Source organism: Plasmodium brasilianum, chromosome 14, assembly GCF_023973825.1.
Source record: "Plasmodium brasilianum strain Bolivian I chromosome 14, whole genome shotgun sequence".
NCBI classification, from domain to species: domain Eukaryota; phylum Apicomplexa; class Aconoidasida; order Haemosporida; family Plasmodiidae; genus Plasmodium; species Plasmodium brasilianum.
The window spans coordinates 2,905,663-2,926,286 of NC_090127.1; the positions used below are offsets into that span (position 1 = coordinate 2,905,663).

At 28.6% G+C, this 20,624-nt stretch overlaps 6 protein-coding genes across 6 annotated transcripts; 3 read left to right on the top strand and 3 right to left on the bottom strand.

Moving 5' to 3' along the window:
- Positions 1-275: 275 nt before the first annotated feature.
- On the bottom strand, positions 276-2,852 carry MKS88_005822 (translation machinery-associated protein 46; the record flags this gene model as incomplete). The annotated part of the gene is made up of 8 exons (XM_067219120.1): positions 276-299; positions 547-599; positions 701-828; positions 1,085-1,257; positions 1,421-1,497; positions 1,753-2,256; positions 2,462-2,586; positions 2,743-2,852. The coding sequence occupies 8 exons, from the start codon at positions 2,850-2,852 to the stop codon at positions 276-278; spliced, it is 1,194 nt and encodes a 397-aa protein (XP_067071027.1).
- A 1,865-nt stretch (positions 2,853-4,717) lies between these two features.
- Positions 4,718-8,234, top strand: MKS88_005823 (uncharacterized protein; the record flags this gene model as incomplete). Its single annotated transcript, XM_067219121.1, has 6 exons — positions 4,718-6,651; positions 6,974-7,032; positions 7,214-7,284; positions 7,457-7,493; positions 7,712-7,769; positions 8,168-8,234. 6 exons carry the CDS (start codon positions 4,718-4,720, stop codon positions 8,232-8,234), a joined length of 2,226 nt encoding a protein of 741 aa, XP_067071028.1.
- Positions 8,235-8,287: 53 nt separating this feature from the next.
- MKS88_005824 (5-formyltetrahydrofolate cyclo-ligase) lies at positions 8,288-9,532 on the bottom strand (the record flags this gene model as incomplete). Its single annotated transcript, XM_067219122.1, has 1 exon — positions 8,288-9,532. One exon carries the CDS (start codon positions 9,530-9,532, stop codon positions 8,288-8,290), a length of 1,245 nt encoding a protein of 414 aa, XP_067071029.1.
- Positions 9,533-12,179: 2,647 nt separating this feature from the next.
- MKS88_005825 (kinesin-13) lies at positions 12,180-14,003 on the top strand (the record flags this gene model as incomplete). Its single annotated transcript, XM_067219123.1, has 2 exons — positions 12,180-12,230; positions 12,498-14,003. 2 exons carry the CDS (start codon positions 12,180-12,182, stop codon positions 14,001-14,003), a joined length of 1,557 nt encoding a protein of 518 aa, XP_067071030.1.
- Positions 14,004-14,053: 50 nt separating this feature from the next.
- On the top strand, positions 14,054-15,808 carry MKS88_005826 (kinesin-13; the record flags this gene model as incomplete). The annotated part of the gene is made up of 1 exon (XM_067219124.1): positions 14,054-15,808. The coding sequence occupies one exon, from the start codon at positions 14,054-14,056 to the stop codon at positions 15,806-15,808; it is 1,755 nt and encodes a 584-aa protein (XP_067071031.1).
- A 517-nt stretch (positions 15,809-16,325) lies between these two features.
- Positions 16,326-20,090, bottom strand: MKS88_005827 (uncharacterized protein; the record flags this gene model as incomplete). Its single annotated transcript, XM_067219125.1, has 1 exon — positions 16,326-20,090. One exon carries the CDS (start codon positions 20,088-20,090, stop codon positions 16,326-16,328), a length of 3,765 nt encoding a protein of 1,254 aa, XP_067071032.1.
- Positions 20,091-20,624: the final 534 nt, after the last annotated feature.

The following is a 20,624-nucleotide window of genomic DNA, read 5'->3' on the forward strand; positions in this document are numbered from 1 at the left end:
TAGTTTTAAAATAAAAAGAATTTTTTTAGTGATTAATTAAAAAAAAAAAAAAGAAAATAAACAAGTTACTTTTAATAATAATTTTTTAAAAACATTTTTAATTTAAATAAATTTTTTTTTATTATTTTGTTATATTATTTTTATTTTCTTCTTTTTTTTTTTTGCATCAAATTATATCAAAAAAAAATTTTTTTAATAACATTTTGTTACATTTGTGTGGTTTAAAAAAAGGAAAGAAAAAAAAGGGGAAAAAAAAATTCGTCAATTTGCCTTTGTTAATCCAATTCGTCCAAATCGTCCTGTTTGTATAAAAAAAAGAAAAAAAAAAAAAAATAAAAATGCAAAAAGAAAAAAACAGCAATGTTGATTATTCACCTACTACTTGAATTATGCACAAGAGTGTTAATTCAAATGTTCGGCGTGTAATGAAACAAACGCATTTTGAATTTTTTTTATTTTCTTTTCCTATTTGTATTTCTTTTTATTTTTGTTAAATTTGAAGATATGCCCCTTTCTTATTTTATTGTCTTAAATAGAAATCTCTACCAGTTCGTCAATGAACAATTCACTATTTATTGGTATATTATCCTCTCTTTTATCTGTACAGGTAGCAAATGAACATACAAAAATATGCAAATATATTTTATTAAATAAATGAAAAGGCATTGCTTATAATAATTGTTAATATTTTTTCCTTAACCATTTTCAACTTTTCCATTAACATAATTTTTCTTTTCTGGTGTATCCTCCTTTTGATCTTCCTCATCATCATAAAACAAATCATCGTATTCATTCGTATTCGCGGCATTGTCATCATCAACGAATAATCTGCGGAAAAATAAATCACATGCGGTTATTCAAGTGCCGTATGCGTGTACATACGTATATATATGTATATATATATATATATATACATATTGACATATATGTGGAAAAAAAATAAAATAAAATAAACAAATAAATACATATATATTATATAAATATATATATATATATTGCGAGCACAACAAAACGTTCGCCCCCACTGCTGGTATTTTGTATGTTTATGCGCATGCATGTGTGCAAGTGTTGGCATGTATATTACGTAGGATCGTAGGTAAATAGTTCCTTTCCAGACAACATGTTCGTTCTGCCTTTCTTTTCTGTTTTGTCTTTTTGTTCGTCTTTTTTTAGTTTTTTCTTTTCCTCTCTTTCTTTTAACCATTTTTTGAACAGCTCTAGTGTAACAGTAGTACCGTTGTTTATAAATTGTGCTCTCTGAAAAGGATGGAAAAAATTGAATGTAATGTAAATTACGAATTTGGAAATATTTTCAGTTACCACATAACACTTATCAGTTATCGCTTAGTATGCAACATAAAAACGGATTCATGTTTAACTTTTAAGTATGCACATTATTCCTAAATAATGCAGATATTACCTCTTCCTCAATGATTTCTTCTAAAGGTCTTTCTTCTTTTTCATCTACTGTCGTTTCGGACTTCTTTAATACATATCCTATGCGTAAAGAAAAAAAAAAAAAAAAAGTTAAATTGAAAAATTGAAAAATTGAAAAAGTAAAAATCAAAAACAATGAAACATGCATAGTTTACTCCTGCGAAGGTAAATTATGAACAGTTCGAATCAAAAAGGAGTACTTTGTTTGGTTATTAAAATTGTTGACCAAATGTAATGTAATCATTTGTGTAAACCATCATGTTCATTTTTTTGCACTATTTTTTTTTTTTTTTGTTGTTGTTTCCCTTTTCTAACCTTGTGGCAAGCAGTGCTTATACTTGCAATTATCACCTCCATTAGGACATACCCAAAACCATCCATATTGCTGCAATGCGGAGGACAGGAGAGGGAGTAAAAAAAAAAAAAAATTGTTATTGTTGTTGTTACAATTATTAATGCTATAACTCTCATTATTATTATCATTTCTACTACATTTGTGGCGTCTATTTGAATATACAAACATTTCAAAGCAATAATAGTATAGTTTATTCCTTCTACGCTTTTTTTCTTTTGACCTTACCTTATTTTCGACAGCGCTTAAAAAGTACTTACATATAATGTCCGTTTTATTTACATTTTTATGTCTTATATTTATAACCTCTGTTAATCTGTTAATATCCCACTGATCTATAGTGTCATTTTCCTTATCATTTTTATTATCACGCACATCAGTGTAAATATCTATTTTTTGTGATTCCTTGGACTTTTTCGGATCATATGTTGCAGCTAACTCATTTATTTTTTTGACCTTCTCTGTTTCTGCGCAGTGAGGGCGAAGAAATATGAAGGGGGAAATGGAGAAAAATGATGCGAAGTGACAATATATGACGAAAAATGGAGGAAAATGACGAAGTATGATGTAAAATGACGAAATATGATGTAAAATGATGAAATATGATGTAAAATGATGTAAAGACATGGTCAAAAATTACACCAGAGTGGTGCACATATATATCCTTATTACTTAGATAAACCGAATTTAGTAGTAACTTCTGCTGATTTAATTTTTCTTTTTCTTTTTCTTCTTTTCTTTTTTCGTCAGGTTTTTTTTTGGTTTGAAATACTTGCTGCTGAACGCCTTTGATATACCTGAGAGGGATAATTTTTTTTTTTTTTTTCGGGTTAAGGGTGAATTAGATATATGTGTACGATTGGAAGTTGCTTGTTCATATATATATGTATTATAAGTACAGGTATTTTATATATATACCCAATATGTTCTCGTTGATTTATTTCGCTAGATACCTCTGAACACTTTTACTTTTATTCTTGTTTTTCAGTCCAAAAGTTTTATCTTCTACAATTTTCTGCTTTTCTTTTTCTATTTTTTTAGTGTTCTCCTTTTTTGGAGGCATCTTGAGATTAGCAAAGATGAATATAGACTGTTATTATGTGTTATTATGAGTTATTATGGGCTATTATGTGTTATTATGAGTTATTATGTGCTATTATGGGCTATTATGTGTTATTATATGCTATTATGTACTCTTATTTATAATCTATGTACTGATGAATTTACGTCCTTATGAACATACTTCTATTATCTTTCAATAATTTATTTTATCCTTCTCTTTAAGCTTTCCTTTTCACAATATTTTGTTCCATATCTTGGTCAAACGCAGCAGGCGAAACCTTCTTGAGATTTCGTTTGAACTGCTTAAATTTTAAATTAAAAAATAAAATAAAATAAAATCAGAAAAACGGGAAAGAAAGAATAGGAAAATACGAAAAAAACGAAAAGAATGAAAAAAAAAAAAAAAAAAAGCAAACAACGAAATAAATAAAAATAATGGTTAAAAAAAGAAAAGATGGGAAAAAAAAAAGTACACGTAGTAAACTTAAAGAGTTTCCTGATTATGTGACAATAAACGGTTTAATGACAAGGAAAACATAAAGGTCATTCTACAAACTTATGTATTAATATAAAATTTAAAAGGGGCAGAAGAGTTGATAAGCCTTACAAATTATTTATACGAAAAATTCAGGATGTGGATGTGCTAAGTGGAGAAATCATTCCCTCTTTTATTGAATCCCAGTGAGGGAAAATGCAATAAACATTAATACGTTCATACGTACATATACAAGAATATATTGTATTATGTATGTATTTAATTATGTATGTATGCATTTATGTATGTATGCAATTATGTATGTATGCAATTATGTATGTATGCAATTATGTATGTATGCAATTATGTATGTATGCAATTATGTATGTATGCAATTATGTATGTGTGGAATTATGTATTTGTGGAATTATGTATGTATTCAATTATGTACGTATGTATGTATATGTGAGCATGTATACGTATCTACATACGTAACACTAGCTAAATTAAAAAGATGAGAATGTTCGACATTTGACGAAATATGAGCTACCAATTTTCATCGCTTCGTGAAAAAAAAAAAAAATGCTTCATATTTGCAAAGGCGATGCGTCGAATAGTGCTTTACAGTTTAATTGTTTATAGTTTCTTTTTATTATTATTTGTTTTTTTTTTTTGAATTTACAAAAATAGTAGCTTCCCATATGGTGCAAATGTGTAAACAGAAAAGATGCAAAAAAGATATAAAACGTTTTACGCAAGAGCACATGAGACTGTACGGGTACAATATATATATATTAACGTGTGCTTATATATAAACCTGTACATATATATATATTTATATGTACACAGTTATGCTCGTTTGTGCCTTGCATGAATGCAGATTCCCTCCAATTTATTCTTTGCTTTCCGGCTAATTAGCACAAATATAACCGCTAAGCAACGTACAATTGTAATTTTGAAGTAGCATTAATTTATGCAAGTGGGCTTGTTTATTTTTTCACCTTTCGAAAAAAAAAAATAAATAAAATAATTCTGATGAATTCCAACGTTGAATAAATTTCTCCCCTAACGGGCAACGAAAAAGATTTTCCCCTTTTTTTTGGAATAAAGAAAATTAAATAAATAATAAAATACGCACATAAGCATATATATATAATATATATATATATATATATATATATATATATATACATACATACATACATACATACGTGCGTACATACATACGTGCGTACATACATACATACGTACATACGTGCGTACGTATGTAGGTATATGAATGTGAGTGTATGCACGAATGTGTACGAGTACATACATCCCTGAGCGCGCATCGGTTGAGGCTTTTTTACGGACTTGAAAAAATGCGCGCGTTAATTTTTCGATGAACAATTATGACAAGTTCATTCCTACAGATAAGTAAAGCTATATCAAGATGGAAATACCGAAAAGAGTGTTATGATCAATTTTATAATTTTACTCAATGTAGAGGGAGAATGAAGAAAAAGGGTATTTCTTTACATGTAAAGGGTAGCATATGGAATAGGAACATAAGAAAAGATATAAAGTTTGGGAAAACGGATAAAGAGGAAAAAAAGGAAGTAATTAATTTAAACTTGGACAGAAAAGGTATCACAAGTAGTAAGGACCTATTAAAATATATAGGGAAAAATAAAAAATTGCTATTGTATATATTATGTAAAATTGATGAGAAAAAAAATAAATACAGAGGACAGCAGGATGTACTAAACGACCTGGAGCACAATATAAATGAAAAAATAGTTGAAGAGGAATTGTCATTACGTAATAGCGAAAAAATGATTTTCCTAAGTTGTGCAAGTAGTAAATATTACGCAGAGAAAATACACTTGATAAGAAATGATAACAATGGTATATATATAGATGAAAAGAACTTATTCAATTATTACTGTACTGTTTTAAAATACAGAAAAAACAATTCTTTAAATGATAAAGAAATAGATGATGATATATTGACATTTTTTAAAAGCAGAATGAATATAAGGAAGATAAATAGCATTTCTTTATACCTTTTAAACTTGTCTTATTTAAATAGTAAAACTACCATAAAGACAAATGTTTTATACAATTTTGTTTTATATATGTTAAAATATATAAAGAATAAAATTACCAATCGGACGGGTATAATTCTTCTTACACACTACGTGGATTTACTAACATCTATAATGCATGTGTCGAAGCTGAAAATTGAAACTAGCTCTGCAGAAGTTGGAGAAGAAAACACAGATAGTATAAACAAAATCAGGATGGTTAATAAGAATGAATACCCTTTTGACTGTCATTCGTTTTCCAACTTATGCAAGAACAGCCAAGTTATGATACACGCAGGGCACAATGATGCAAAAAAATCAGGGGAAATTATTTCCTATGATGCAACCAAGTTCTATCACTACTTTAACATATACGATTTTGTTTGCAACAGGGAAGGATATACATCCGGGGATTCAGCAGCAGTCGTAACGACCAGAGCAAAGGACGGAATAGCAGTCGGTGGAGTACAGCAGACTATCGATGCTTTAAGCATGAACAAAACGAGCGGTAGCACTTGGGCAAAAATATACGATATACGGAGCGAAATCATTTATATGATTTATTATTTGAATGCCGCATTAGTCTGTTTACTTAAAAAGTGTGTTAGGAATTGTAAAAAGGATGTTCACAGTAAACGTTTTGATGAACCATTAGAAAAGAGACTATACGTCATCATTAATTATATGTTTAACTGTTTACAATATAACGTTTTTTGCAAAACATTATTTTTATTATTACAACAAGTGCTCATTATTTACATGAGTAATAATATGAGGAAGTATCATTTTCGTTATTTATCAACTTCAAGTATAGCTCATTTAGTTCATTTATTGTCTATACAATACAGCTCTGTTAAAATAGACGACGATAATGAAAAATTAATTATGTTAAAAAATTGTTTAAACAAATTATTCACAAATGACTGTAAAGATTTAGGGAAGAAGGACAAACTTCTAACCTATATTAGTGTTTCTAAAATTCTCTTTTTTTCAAAAAAGGTGTACATTGAAAAAATGCATAATATATTAAGTAGTGAACTTATAAATTTTACTTACAGAGATCTGTATAGTGTTGTATACTCCCTAAACTGTTCAAAATTCTATGACTTACCTTTCTTTGAATCCGTGTTAAGGAATATTTATAAATTAAAACACAAATATGAACAAAGTAGAGTCTTAACTATTATAACCGTGTTTTGCTCCTTTAACGTTAACTTGGCCATATTCAATTTCCTCATGGCTTATGCGAACAAGAATGAGTAAAGCCTGCACACGCATGCGCTCATATATACATACATAAATGCTTATATATATATATGTCTTTTTATGTACTTGTTTATGTGATCATATGCATGAGCATGTGTTGAGTACTTTCACGCGTCTCTATCTGTTGGCTTTTATTTTATGAACCCTCTTACATTTTATATTTTTCGTGAGTGCACAACGGTCTCTCTACCCCATTAGATATATGTAGTTGCTCGAGAACATACACACATACAGCATATCTACATTAGCATAAATATATCGCGTATTTATATGCGTACCCTCATGATTACATGTTTGTAAACATTTCTTCGACAGCATGCAACCTATTAGTAGGGAGGGAAAAAACGAAATTCCAGAATTCAACAGAAACCAAGGTGAGCAAATGAATAAGAAATGTATTCCCCTATATGCATCAACGAATGTCTTTGCATATCCCCCATTCGTATCCTTACCCGTGTTTTGCGGAGCATGCACATAATATAATTATACACACATTTATACATACATTACGCGTACATGTACATATAACTCTGTTTTTCTTTATTTTCAAAGAAGCGAAAAAATTGGAAGAAGATTTGGAAAACAAGGAAAGAATCTTAAAGGAGCTATCGTCTCATATAAAGGAAGTAAAAACTTAAGACTTCTATACCACCTGTTTGTATGTGTTTGTATCGGTTTGCACCATTTTAATTATATTCTAAGCATTTTGAATTCGTATTGTATATATTGCGCATACTGAGCATGTTGTACATCCTGATTTTCCTGCATAAACTTTTTACCATTTTCACTCCTACGTAGAATCATAACGCCGATAACATCACCTTTGAGGAGTTGGGTAATTTATCCAATTTTACATGATTAAATATTGTGCTTTTACCGAAAAAATGTGTTTTCCCCTCTGCATTAATTATGGCATTAATATGGCGCTTTATTGCACCAAGATGTCCTATATATGTAGTGTACTGTACAACAATACACCATATTATTGATTTATTATTTTATTTATTTTTTTTTATTTTTTTTTTTTTTCAATTTGAATAACATCTCATGTAGACACGCTCGAGCTCAATTCGGGAGATTCTGTGCTAAAATGTGATGACTCTGAAGAAAGGTAAAACTGCACATAAAATATAAAAAAAAAAAAAAAAAAAAAAAATGCAGAATATATCGCTCTTTTTTTTTTTTTTTTATGTATATATATTATGCATAATTTTTTAATTTTTTTTGGACTCTTTTTAATTAATGTGATGATAAAAGTGGGTTATGTTTTAAGCCCATCTCTTTCAAGAAGTGAATGATGTACTTAAGAAGCTTTTTTATAATCGTTATATTTTATTTCTTGCCAGGCTCGTATAATATTACTGCTTGACTTTTTTTCCTCTCCATTCAATTTAGTTCATTATATTTGATTTCATTATATTGAATTAGACTTCACTTCTTTGCACTACACGGCATTACATAATATTATATTTCATTTTTTTTTTTTTTTTTTTTTTTTCCCTCGCACAGGTCTCTAATGAACGATGAAGAAATTAAAAGATACTTAAAGAAAAGGAAAAAAAAAAGAAAAAAGTAAAAGGAATAAGAAGGAAGAATATTAAGGGATCAGGATGGAGAAAGGAAAAGACCTCAAAACAGAAAATGGAAAATGTTCTTTTCATTTATTATATAGTCCAATGTAATATCAGTATGTTCAGAAAAATTTATGTCGTACAAAAAAATATCAAAGGAGAGACAAATTTTTATATGCTTTTTTCTTTCGATTTCTTTACATGATGAATATTGATATTTCATTTGTTCTTTTTTCCGCTGCTCTTCATGTTGCTTATCTTTTAGTGTCCTATCATAATAGCCCTTACCGCTTCCAACTCTACACCCATATTTATTATAAGCAATTAATGGAATAAAAAATATAGTTTTTTTCTCTTCAAATGTAAAATAACTAAGGGTATCTGTTACTATATTAAAACTGTTCAAGTGAAAAGTCCTCTTCTCCTTTTTTACTTGTGAATTGAAGTATATATATAAAAATGGCACATATATATTAAACTCATGCTTGACTAACAGATTATTTGCTAAATCAAATGGAAAGAAAATTAAGTCATTCTCCTTTGTAGTTATTGGAACATAAAGATCAAAATAAAAAAAATCATACAATTTTTCTATAATAAATAAAATATCGACTTCTTTCTTTGTAGGTAAATATATGCACATGTTAAAATTGGACTTCTTATCATTCGTTTTGTCCCATTTATCCTTATCATCCTTTTCTATTTTTATTCCATGATTTTTGCTGCTACATGCATTATAATAGGTAAAAAAGGAAAAATTCTGGTCAAAATCATGTATACCGTAATATCTTAAATACTCCTTAGCATCCCTTGTTTCAATCTGTTTATAGTTATACGTATAACTATATATTTTACTAAAATTGAACTCCCCTCCTTTTTCCTTTTTTTCTACGTTCAGTGTACTCAGTATTATGTACATGTGCCTTATTAATTGTGTGTATAAATAGTCTATATAAAAAGTCCGTTCATTAGATTCTACATCTTTACAACCACAGGTACAACCGCTAGTACTACGAGATAAACGACTTTGCTTTGTTTCCTCGTCAAAATTAGTTTCTGCTGTATATGCACATTGAGAGAAGGCATCCTTTTTTTGAGTTATCCAATGTTTAAAAACAATCTCTCTAATTTTTTTTGCATTTTCTCGTACAATGCATTTTATTATTCTATTATTATTGCTATGGCTGATCGTGCCATTAGTGTAGCTATTATTACTTGTACTATTTCCGCAGTTTTTAAAACAGTCATTTAAGTCTATTGTTGTGATACTATTTTTGTAATCGTCCGAACAGAGCATATTCATTTTATTATAATGCGATTTTAAACTCGTGTTACTTTGGCGTAATATGTGTAAAATGGATGTGGAAAAAAAAAATATAAAAAAATATAAAAAAATAAAAAAAAATATAAAAAAATAAAAAAATAAAAAAAATAACGAAATAACAAAAAAAGGACAGAATTATAACATAAAAATAATGAATAAAAATTAGAAATATAATAAAAACTTAACAAAAAAATAACAAAAAAATAACAACAATATAACAACAAAATAACAACAAAATAACAACAAAATAACAACCGAATAACAAAATAATAAAAAAAAAACACTGGAAAATATGTTAATACACAAATGATGTCTAATAATGTAATAATATATATAAAAAAAAAAAAAAAAAAAACAATAAGAAGAAACTATCCTAATAAAATAGTATTAAATTCAGAAAATGTGCATAAGACGTTAATTAATAACTATTGTGCGAACTTGAATAGCTGTCTAAGTCTGTTTTAATATTGCTAATTGGCTTGAACATGTAAGTAGTTGTTGGCAAGATATATGCACATATACATATACATATACGCATACATACATGCATACACACTTACATGTTTTCCATCCAATTTCCTTGCAAAATAAGAAATTTTACTATTAGAAGAGTAATGTTAATGAATATAATTTATTTAAAAAAAAAAAAAAAAATTATTTGCCTTTTTTTCAAATTGTCTACATGTACTAAGAATTAAGTTAACCACAACATAAGAACAAAAAAAAAAGTAAATCTACGAAATTTTAATTCTAAAAAGGAAAAAAAAAAAAAAAATGAATCTCTACAAATTTATAATATAACTTTCCTAAATTTATTCCGATTTTCTTAGTCATGTAAACTTAACAGTCTCACATGTGAAAGAAAAAAGCAAAATTATGCTGTTTCTTCATTTTTTATTTTCCTCTTTTCTTAGTGATCTTTATTTTTGCATATGTTCCCTCATTTTTCTTTATCCCTTTTCTTTCTTTTTTTTTTTTTTTTTATTTTGTGTACTTCAATACAAAAATAAAACTTTTCCTTTTCCTTTTCCTTTTCCTCATTTATGGAAAAATATTAACAAGCAATAATTTTGACGAATTTTCATTTCTAATTGCATTTTTCTTTTTAAAATTTGTTAAATAAAAAAAATAAAATATAATGAAATATACGGAAATATAAGGAAATATACGCAAATATACGGAAATACATGGAAATATAAGGAAATATAAGGAAATATTATATAATAAAATAAAGAATGTAAATATAAATACACGAAGTGAATTTTAACGGTATGTGCTAAAATTGATGAAAAAACAATAGGCGGGATTTCATCTTGCATGTATAAACATATACATATATATATATATATATATTTATATATATATATGTATGTATGTATGTATGTATGCATGAATGTATGTATGAATGTATGTATGAATGTATGTATGAATGTATGTATGAATGTATGTATGAATGTATGTATGAATGTATGTATGTATGTATGAGTATAAATAGAGTATACAATGCTTAACGCAATTGTGTACACATATAAATATACATTAACATGTATATTTACGAATATACGCATACGTACATATTAAGGTATTTATTTAAATGAATATTTATATGCATACGTGCACTTAAGTACTTAATCGCGCGCATACCGCTCTAACGTTCTTGAATTCTTTGATCAAAATGACAAAAGAGGAAAATCATTTAACTGATCAGTAAATAAAATGGATTGACCATTCGAAATTTTTTTTTTTTCTTATTTTTAAAATACGAAAGTTTTGAAAATAAAAAGTGTACATATAAATGCATATGTATATATATATATATTAAATAATTAAACTCTAATATATATGTATATACATTATATACATACATGCATACTTATTACTTACACTTTTACATATATGCGTATATAAAAAATTCCATAATTTACGTATGTATGTCCAACATCCCAAAAATACAGTATATAAGAACATTCACAAGTTTAAAAGGAGTACTAACAAAAAAATGATAATTTGAAGCAGCCAAAAAGAAAAAGAAGAGCATAAACAAAAGGATTAAGTACATCATATCATGAGCTTGAAGAAATAATTTCTTCATGTTAGTTTTTTTTTTTCTTCGTCCTTCTCTTCCACTACAACTTTCACGCCCATCCCCCATTTTTTTTTTTTTTCTTTTCTTTTTTTTTTTTTTTATTTATTCATATTTTTTAAAGAATGAAAAAGTGTTTCGTAGTTTTATTTTATTTTTATTTTTTTATGCTCATTGTTAGCATATGTATTTACGAATAACTCGCAGCTCGTGTTTATTTTTAAGCGATTATTGGTATATAATTACTGTGTGTACACTTGTACATACATTAATGCGGGCGCACATATATATATATATATATATATATATGTGCGCGTGAGTAATACAGATACATGTATTAATATTATATGCGTAATAGTATGTGTGTACATAAAAACACAAGTTGCTAACTTCGTGCAGTAGTTTTAAGTACCTACATATCATCGATTTTTTAATAACTGTAACATAGAATAAATATGTATGCAATCTGTCCCACTAATGATTTCTGGTGATAGAACGAATATTATTTCTCTTCAAATTTTCCTTTTATAAAACCAGAAGAATATGCTCAAAAAAACGATGCAGCAGAAAAGACAGTCGATCGTCAAAAACAAAGTAATTACTAAAAAAATATGAATATGTGCATATGGGAGAAACAAAAAAATAAAATAAAAAAGCGCCAAAATAAAAAAATAAAAAGAAGAAATAACAGTGTAGAAAAATAACAACGTAGCAATGTGACAACATTACAGCGTTACGAAATGATCATGAGCATATAGTAGGGAAATAAAAATGATAAAATGTATATGTGCACACGCAAACATCCACAAATATGTATACATGTATGCACACTCTTCTTTCTCTTCCTCCCCCCCCCTGCAGAGCGAGGCGTACCCGCAGAAGAGCGTGAATGTGGGACAGAAATCAAAAAGTAGAAGTAAAAATATGAACAGGAAAATAAAGGTAGTAGTGCGGAAAAGACCAATAAGCGAGTTAGAGAAAAAAAAAAAAGACAGCGATATAATTACAATGAAAGATAACTGTACGATTTATATAGATGAACCAAGATATAAAGTAGACATGACGAAATATATAGAAAGGCACGAGTTTGTTGTAGACAAGGTGTTTGATGAAACAGTAGATAACTTTACAGTTTATGTGAATACAATAAAACCGTTAATTGTAGACATTTTTGAAAATAATTCTGTATGTTCATGTTTTGCATATGGGCAAACAGGTAGTGGTAAAACATATACTATGTTAGGTTCTCAACCATATGGTCAGAGTGAAACCCCAGGTATTTTTCAATATGCTGCAGATGATATATTTAATTTGTTAAGTGTATATGATCAGGAAAATAGTAAAGGTATATTCATATCGTTTTATGAAATATATTGTGGTAAGTTATATGACTTATTACAAAAAAGAAAAATGGTAGCAGCTTTAGAAAATGGGAAAAAGGAGGTTGTTGTAAAAGATTTAAAGGTGTTGAGAGTTCTCTCTAAAGAAGAATTAATATTAAAAATGATAGAAGGTGTATTGTTAAGAAAAATTGGTGTTAATTCACAAAATGATGAATCATCTAGATCTCATGCAATATTAAACATTGATTTAAAGGATATAAATAAAAACATATCTTCAGGGAAAATTGCTTTTATAGATTTAGCAGGTAGTGAAAGAGGTGCTGACACGGTTTCGCAAAATAAACAAACACAAACAGATGGGGCAAATATAAATAGATCATTATTAGCTTTAAAGGAATGTATTAGAGCTATGGATGCAGAAAAAAATCATATACCTTTTAGAGATTCTGAATTGACAAAAGTACTACGTGATATATTTGTTGGTAAGTCTAAGAGTATTATGATTGCTAATATATCACCCACTATAAGCTGCTGTGAGCAAACTTTGAATACGTTACGTTACTCATCAAGGGTAAAAAGCTTTAAAACAAAACCAAACACAAATGAAGAAGAAGACACGAACAATGAAAAAATTAGTATTCTAGATTCTAAGAACTCAGAATATTATAACAACTCAAGTACTGAGAATATTAACATAAAGTCGAGTGGCTTCTTTCCTAGCAATAAGATTAGTCTAAGGTCTAATGAGATAAGGGAAAGGAACATCAACAATAGCACAAACAATAATAGCAGTAGCACCAACAATAACCACAGCAACAATCACAGCAACAATCACAGCAACAATCACAGCAACAACAACAACAATGATAAGAACAATGGCAAGAACAATGGTAGTGGTTCCCTTAAGAGCAGCAGTAATAAAAACATCGAAAAGAACAAAGATACTTCATGTGTCTACGGAAAATACGGCTCTGTTAACGAAATAGACAAAATAAAAGAGAAAAAAAAAAAAAAAGTCTATTAAATTTAAAAAATAATACAAATTATGATAGTGCAAGTAAGAAGCAGAATTTCATGCAGCAAAGTTATACCTTTTCGGACACCTCTGATTTTTCCTCACTGGATGAAATGAACTGTAGCCTTAACAACAATGATAAACATATGTTTTTAACGAAAAAAATTGGTAAACAAGATGATAAATTAAGAAATAGAAGCAGTTGTGATACGAACATGAGCAAAAGTAAAAAAAGCGACTTACAGTTACTCAGACATAGTGTAGGAAGTAAACTAACTAATTTTTCACAAGAAAAGGAAAAATTAAAAGAAAATTCTTTTTTAAAAAATAGTAATGTAAATACTGAAGAGAATGTCCTATACAACATGAACAACGTTAGCAGTCTCAATGAAGATATTAATGATAACAACAATGCAAAGAATACTATCAAGCCTGTTGTACATATGAGGAATGTTAATGAAAGAGAAGACAACAAAGAGAATGACAATATATTTTTCGATGCTGTTTCTCATTATACGGATAATTATGTGAACAAGTTTATCCCGTATATTGGTCAGAACTTATTTAATACGAATAACAATGCAAGTATGAACTATCCATATGTAAGTAACAGCAACGCTGGGGTGAATAATACAACGAATTATGGCAATGAAATGCAGAATAATGGTACCTTTATTGACATAAAGAAGAGATCTACAAAGGGAACGAATCTTCTTGTAAATAACTACCAGGAAAATGGAATCCAAACGAACGTGAGCATGAAATTAAATGCATTAGGAGATACGGAAAATAGTGCAAATTACATTTCAGCTACGTGTGTGGAAAACACTAACTTGGAAAACACCAATATCCCTATCCCTAACGGAAGTGCGAACGAGACAAACAACATAAATAATCATCAAGAACACAAAGTAAGCGACTATTTAGGCACTAACCCGAGCTATGGTTACAACAACAACGATTTGACTAATTGTAATGAAAATGGATTCGTAGAATTTAGAACGAAAGATACCATTAATAAAGAAATAGTAGATGTGAATAATATGGATGAAGAACGAACTCATGCAAATAAAATGAACAATTTTTCAAATAATGATTACCTGAATCAGTTCCAAAAGAACGTGAATAGCATGTTAGATAGTTGTTTGAATAGTTTGAACATAACAAATTTATATGAAGATACACAAAGTATATTAAATAAAATTTTATTGTCAAAGTATAAAGCAGATAAAGATAATGTCATTAAGAAATATATCAATGAAGATATTAATATTATGAGTTTAGAACAAGTAGACAAATATGCACAATTAATTTATGAAAAAAGAAAAGTCATATTAAATAAACTCCTGTTTTTATTTAAAAAAAATGTTGATATACAAACAAATAATGAAACTAGTGATTTGAAAAAAGATTTGGTCATGTGCCATATATGTAGTAATAACCCAGATGATCAATTTCATTTTTATGCTTATAGTAGATTAGAAAAGGACATTATTAATTTAATTATGTTAAGGCAGTTATGGTGTGAAAGCGAAAATTTAAGACTACTGCATCAGTTCTTAATAATGGAGTATCAGAATAAATCGGCCAGCTCAATATTGTTTAACGTACCCCAGAACAGTGAAAATGGTAGTATCGTGCATGGTGGTGTTGATAGCAATGTGAACTCCGGCTTACATGCTAATGTAAATGCGAGCATTCATGCCAACTTAAATACGTACTCGATGAGCAAAAAATATGTGGACGATTCCAAAAGTAGTGCCAATGGTAGCTTCACTAAAACGGAGGTTATTCCAGGCAGAATGATAAAATAAATTTTCTACAAAGCATATGCAAAATTATGCAGTTCTGTTAGCATTTTTTTTTCCTTTTCTAATTTTTCATCACATACAGTTTTCCCCTTTTTTTTTTTTTTTTTTTTTTTTTTTTTTTTGTTAAACATTTCTTCAACTTGCAAAATATTCTCATGTTTCTGTGTTTGTATTTTTAAATGTAAATTATTAAAACTGAGAAAATATTCGACGATTTGGCTGAAGCGCCTGATCGGATGAGCGTGCAAATCTGAGAGAGCACACAGATGTGCATATACACCCATGTGTTGCTTGCGTACATACATAGTTATGTACACATATGTATGTATGTGTGTGCGCTTATTCACGTATGTACCACGAAAATTTGTAGTTATACTGTTTTAAAAAAAAAAGAAAAATAGAAAAAAAAGTACTGCAAAAGGTATAAAATATACATAGTATTGCTATCCGGCTTCACCCAGTTAAGTTTTACATAATATTACTGCTGCATTTGGGATTGCGTTTACTATTACAGTTACTGTTAGAGGAGGACTATGTCAACGTAATAGGGGTAATGGGATATCTCCTTCACTGCTGTTCTCTTAATGTTCAGGGATACAATAACGTCGAATATGTCGTTGTGCAGATTCGAGGTCGAATAATTTATCGGTTTTTCTGGAAATGGAAATGCGGAAACAAAGTTAAGATTGAGATAATTCTCTCGATCTAGTAACTTTACATTTTTATCGTTTTTGTTTTTTAGAAGTTTATATGTAAAAATGTCAAACATGTTTATGGAGGTGCTCTTTAAATGCGTAAGAGAGAAACACGTGTTCGTGTTTTTCCCCTCTATATTTTGTTCCACGCTGCTATGTAATCTGTCATGTAATCTGCCATGTAATCTGTCATGTAATCTGCCATGTAATCTGTCATGTAATCTGCCATGTAATCTGATACGTAATCTGCCATGTAATCTGCTGTGCATGCTTCTATGTTCTCTTCTATGCTCGCTGTTATATATATGAGAACAGAACTTACCACAAGGTCTACCGTGAGGGGCTGTACTATGTGAATGCATGCCCCTCTTACAGTTACTGATGCATAACTGCTTTGTTCGATGCTTTTTTAAAAACACGTTATATGGCTGGTTACTATTTAAAGCTTTGGTGTGCTTACTAAGTGAATTATTTTGATTCTTAAAAAATTTTTGATTAATCCTACAATAGTTATTTAGTGCATTTCGCTTTCTAACGATGTATGTAACATAGTTGTATACTTTCTTCAAAGTATGATTATAAAGACCCACGTTTGACAATTTTGTGTAACTATGGTTTGAGGAGGAACGAATAAGATTGTTCAAACTGTTCACAAAGGCGTCAAACGATATATCAGATATGCCTGATTTAACAGAGCAGTAACGATGAATGTGCAAAATTAGAAAAGAGATTAATTTTAGTTGTGCCTTACTTTGTACAGTTAAGTGATCCATTTTATATATTTTTACATGTTGAAAAAAATAATTAAAATAATTTTCTCTTAAAAAGGGATATACCAAATTGTAGTAAGAAATGTAAAAAGTAATATTAATGAGGGACTGTAATGACTGTACTTTCTTAAAATTGGCAAAAATTATATGATCAAATTTTTCATTGGGGAAATCTAATTTTAATAAAGAAATAGATATATTACTTAAGATCTGATCATTCAGTTGCTTTTTATTCCTTTCTACATTCATTTGAAGCATCAATTCGTGTAATAAGAAACAAAGCAGTTTTTCATTTCTAATCTTGACAGATGCAAATGAGTGTATGATATTTGCTATATGCATAAATTGTAGATGAAATGTATTTTTTTTAATCAAATAAGATATATTTTCAAAAATACCGTTTCTCCTAATATTTAAATTATTAATAGCTCCCAATGTGTTAGTAACAATTTGAGAAAAAAAAAAGTCATCATTAAGTTTTTCTTTTATCGTGCTAATTCGTTCACCACTGTTAAGCAGCTGTTGTGATATACTCTTTATGTATACATTTACAAAATCACAGAGAAACAAGTTTCCAATATAGCTACAAATGAATAAACGATTTATATTTATACCTTCTGAATATGTAAACAGACTAATGTTATATATATACCTTCTCAACATTTGTGTATATTCTGTACAGTTATAGTTATCAGTACAGGTATGACCAAATATCATTTTATCTACAAAATTGTATAACTGAATTTTATGAAAATTTTTACTAAATTCATTTATTCTGTACGACATAATTGTATGATTTAATATCTTGTATGTAGAATTTAGAACGTTAACAATGTATTTTATATTTTCATTAATTGTACTAAGATTGTACAGGTTCTCCCCACTGTTGTCCTTACAAATGTTACTGTCCTTACCGTCTGTGCAATTGGAACTACTAAATTGGTTTACGCCTTTCGACCACTTCTTCTCTTTTGACCCTACTAGAAGGGAAGTACCATTTTCACTTCTCCTACTAATTCGTAGTAAATTAATAAAAGCAAAATAATTTACGTCCTTATTTGTTACTATATTCAGAAAACTTTCAGTCGACGTTCGCCTTTTATCATCTACCTCAGTTGGACAAGCATTGTTAAAAAATAATTCTACTATAATTTTCAAATTGTTTTCAAATATAACTAATAAACTTTTTATTACTTTCGTGTATTTTTCTTTGCTATAGCTAAACTGAGTGAAGAATTTACAAAACATGTTTACAAAGGAACAGAATATTTGCATGTTTCCCCCGCTCATGCGATCATGGCACCCGCCTGTGCTGCTCTGTATGTCTGCTACACCATCACCGCGATCTGTGCTAGCTACATCATCACTTGCATTTGTCCTTGCCTTGTCATGACCTCTATTCGTGCTAGCCACACCATCGACGCTTCTGCAAACTATGTAGTCCAGCAACACCCCCTGGAGCTGATCATTTTTTATTCCTAACTTAAAAAAGGAAGAGTATAATATGGTCATATCGAGGGCAGTAAAAAGCGTGTAATTTTCCTGCAAATATTGTAACAAGTACCCATACATTTTGTTATATATCAACCATTTGACATAGTTCAGTTTGTCTCTATACCTCCCATCCGTATCGTGTTTACTTAAATAAAAAAAGTAGTTAGTTAAGGAATGAAAAAATGTAATTAATGATTTTTGATTATATTTCTTTTTAATGATTTGTTGTTTTTTCTCTTCCTTTTTTAACTGTGCTGTAGTATTTAAAAAATATTCTGACTCGTTCATTAAAATAAATAAAAACAAATGATTATAATAATTTTGTTTTATATGAGTATGAAAGATAAAAACTAAATCTATCAAGTTCATTTTGTCTAACATCCGTTCACATAGTCTATCCAGAAAAAATAAAAACTCATTCTTCTTCTTCTCTACTTCTTCCTTATAATATTCATAAAAACTATACAGCTGTAGTAATATATATTTATCTGCGATCTTATTGTCAAACATGTATACATAGTTTAACTGAGTGCTTATATCCTCATCTAACTCCTCTAAATATACATGTTTTATATATTTGTTATTAATATTTGTATGAATTACTATCTTACAATTGTCCACTTTGAAAAGCTCGCTCGCTTTTTTTAAACAAAAAAATTCCTTACCATCTTCCTTTTTTATATTGCCACTACCACTGCTACTATTACCGCTGCTACCCCTAGCAGGTGCTATTGCTGCATCGTTAATACAACAGCTACTACTGGGGGCATCGTCTTTTCTGTGTATAGTGATACTCCTATTTTTATTTTTATCAACACCTGGTACACACAAACGATGGTCTATGCAACTGCTTATTACATCATTACCATTACGTCCTTCCCTAGCTAACACATAATTATGGTAAATGTATTTTAAGGACCTATTAAGGGAAGTATCATTTCTGATGACCCTTTTTAATAAAAGTAAGTAATTCAATTTTGACAATATTTGAATGTGTATTCCATTAGTTGGAAGTGTGTTGTTAAAAAAATGATCAGTACATATTTCATCAAATTGTAAAAATATGAACAAATAATTTATATTACATTTATTTATCTTTTTAAAATTACTTATTCTTGTTTTTAGTAAATAATCTTTTTCCTTAAAAATTTGAAAATTTTCATGAAAAAATATATTTGCCTTATAATTATTATTTTCGTATTTCCATATTTTAAAATTGTTTTTCTTTTTGAGTTCTATAGATGTTATAAAATATCTCCTGCTGTTTTTTCTCCTGATTTGTTCATGTAAATGGCAAAAGACTGAGCAGTTTTTTCTCCTTTTCATGTTTCAACTAGTTCCCCGCGAAAACATTTTTGACACAGCAGATAGGTAAATATAAGCCCAATTTAGAGCAAAAAACTGCTGCGCTGAGGTATATATATATGTACTAATGTATGTACGCACGTACGTATGTATGTATTCATGTATATACATACATACTACATAAGGAAAATAATTTGCATATCGCTGCGCACCTGTACACGTTAGAGATAGGGTCATTCAAAAGGAATACATTTTTTGCGCATATATTGTAGAAAAGGTCAACTCCTATTCTTTTTTTATCAAAATAAGCGTGTTCATCTTTCCCTTAACCCTAATTTGTATCCACTTTTTGATACATAAAATTACAATTATTTAAGCAGCTCGCATTACATATTCATTGAAGTTGAAAAAGGATTGAATTTTTTTACCAAGAAAAAAAAAATTAAAAAATAAAAATAAAATAAAAATAAAATAAAAATAGAAAAAAACTGTTATTCCTAAGTAATATGTGGAATTACATATATATAAATATAGATAAAATGGAATGAGAAAAAA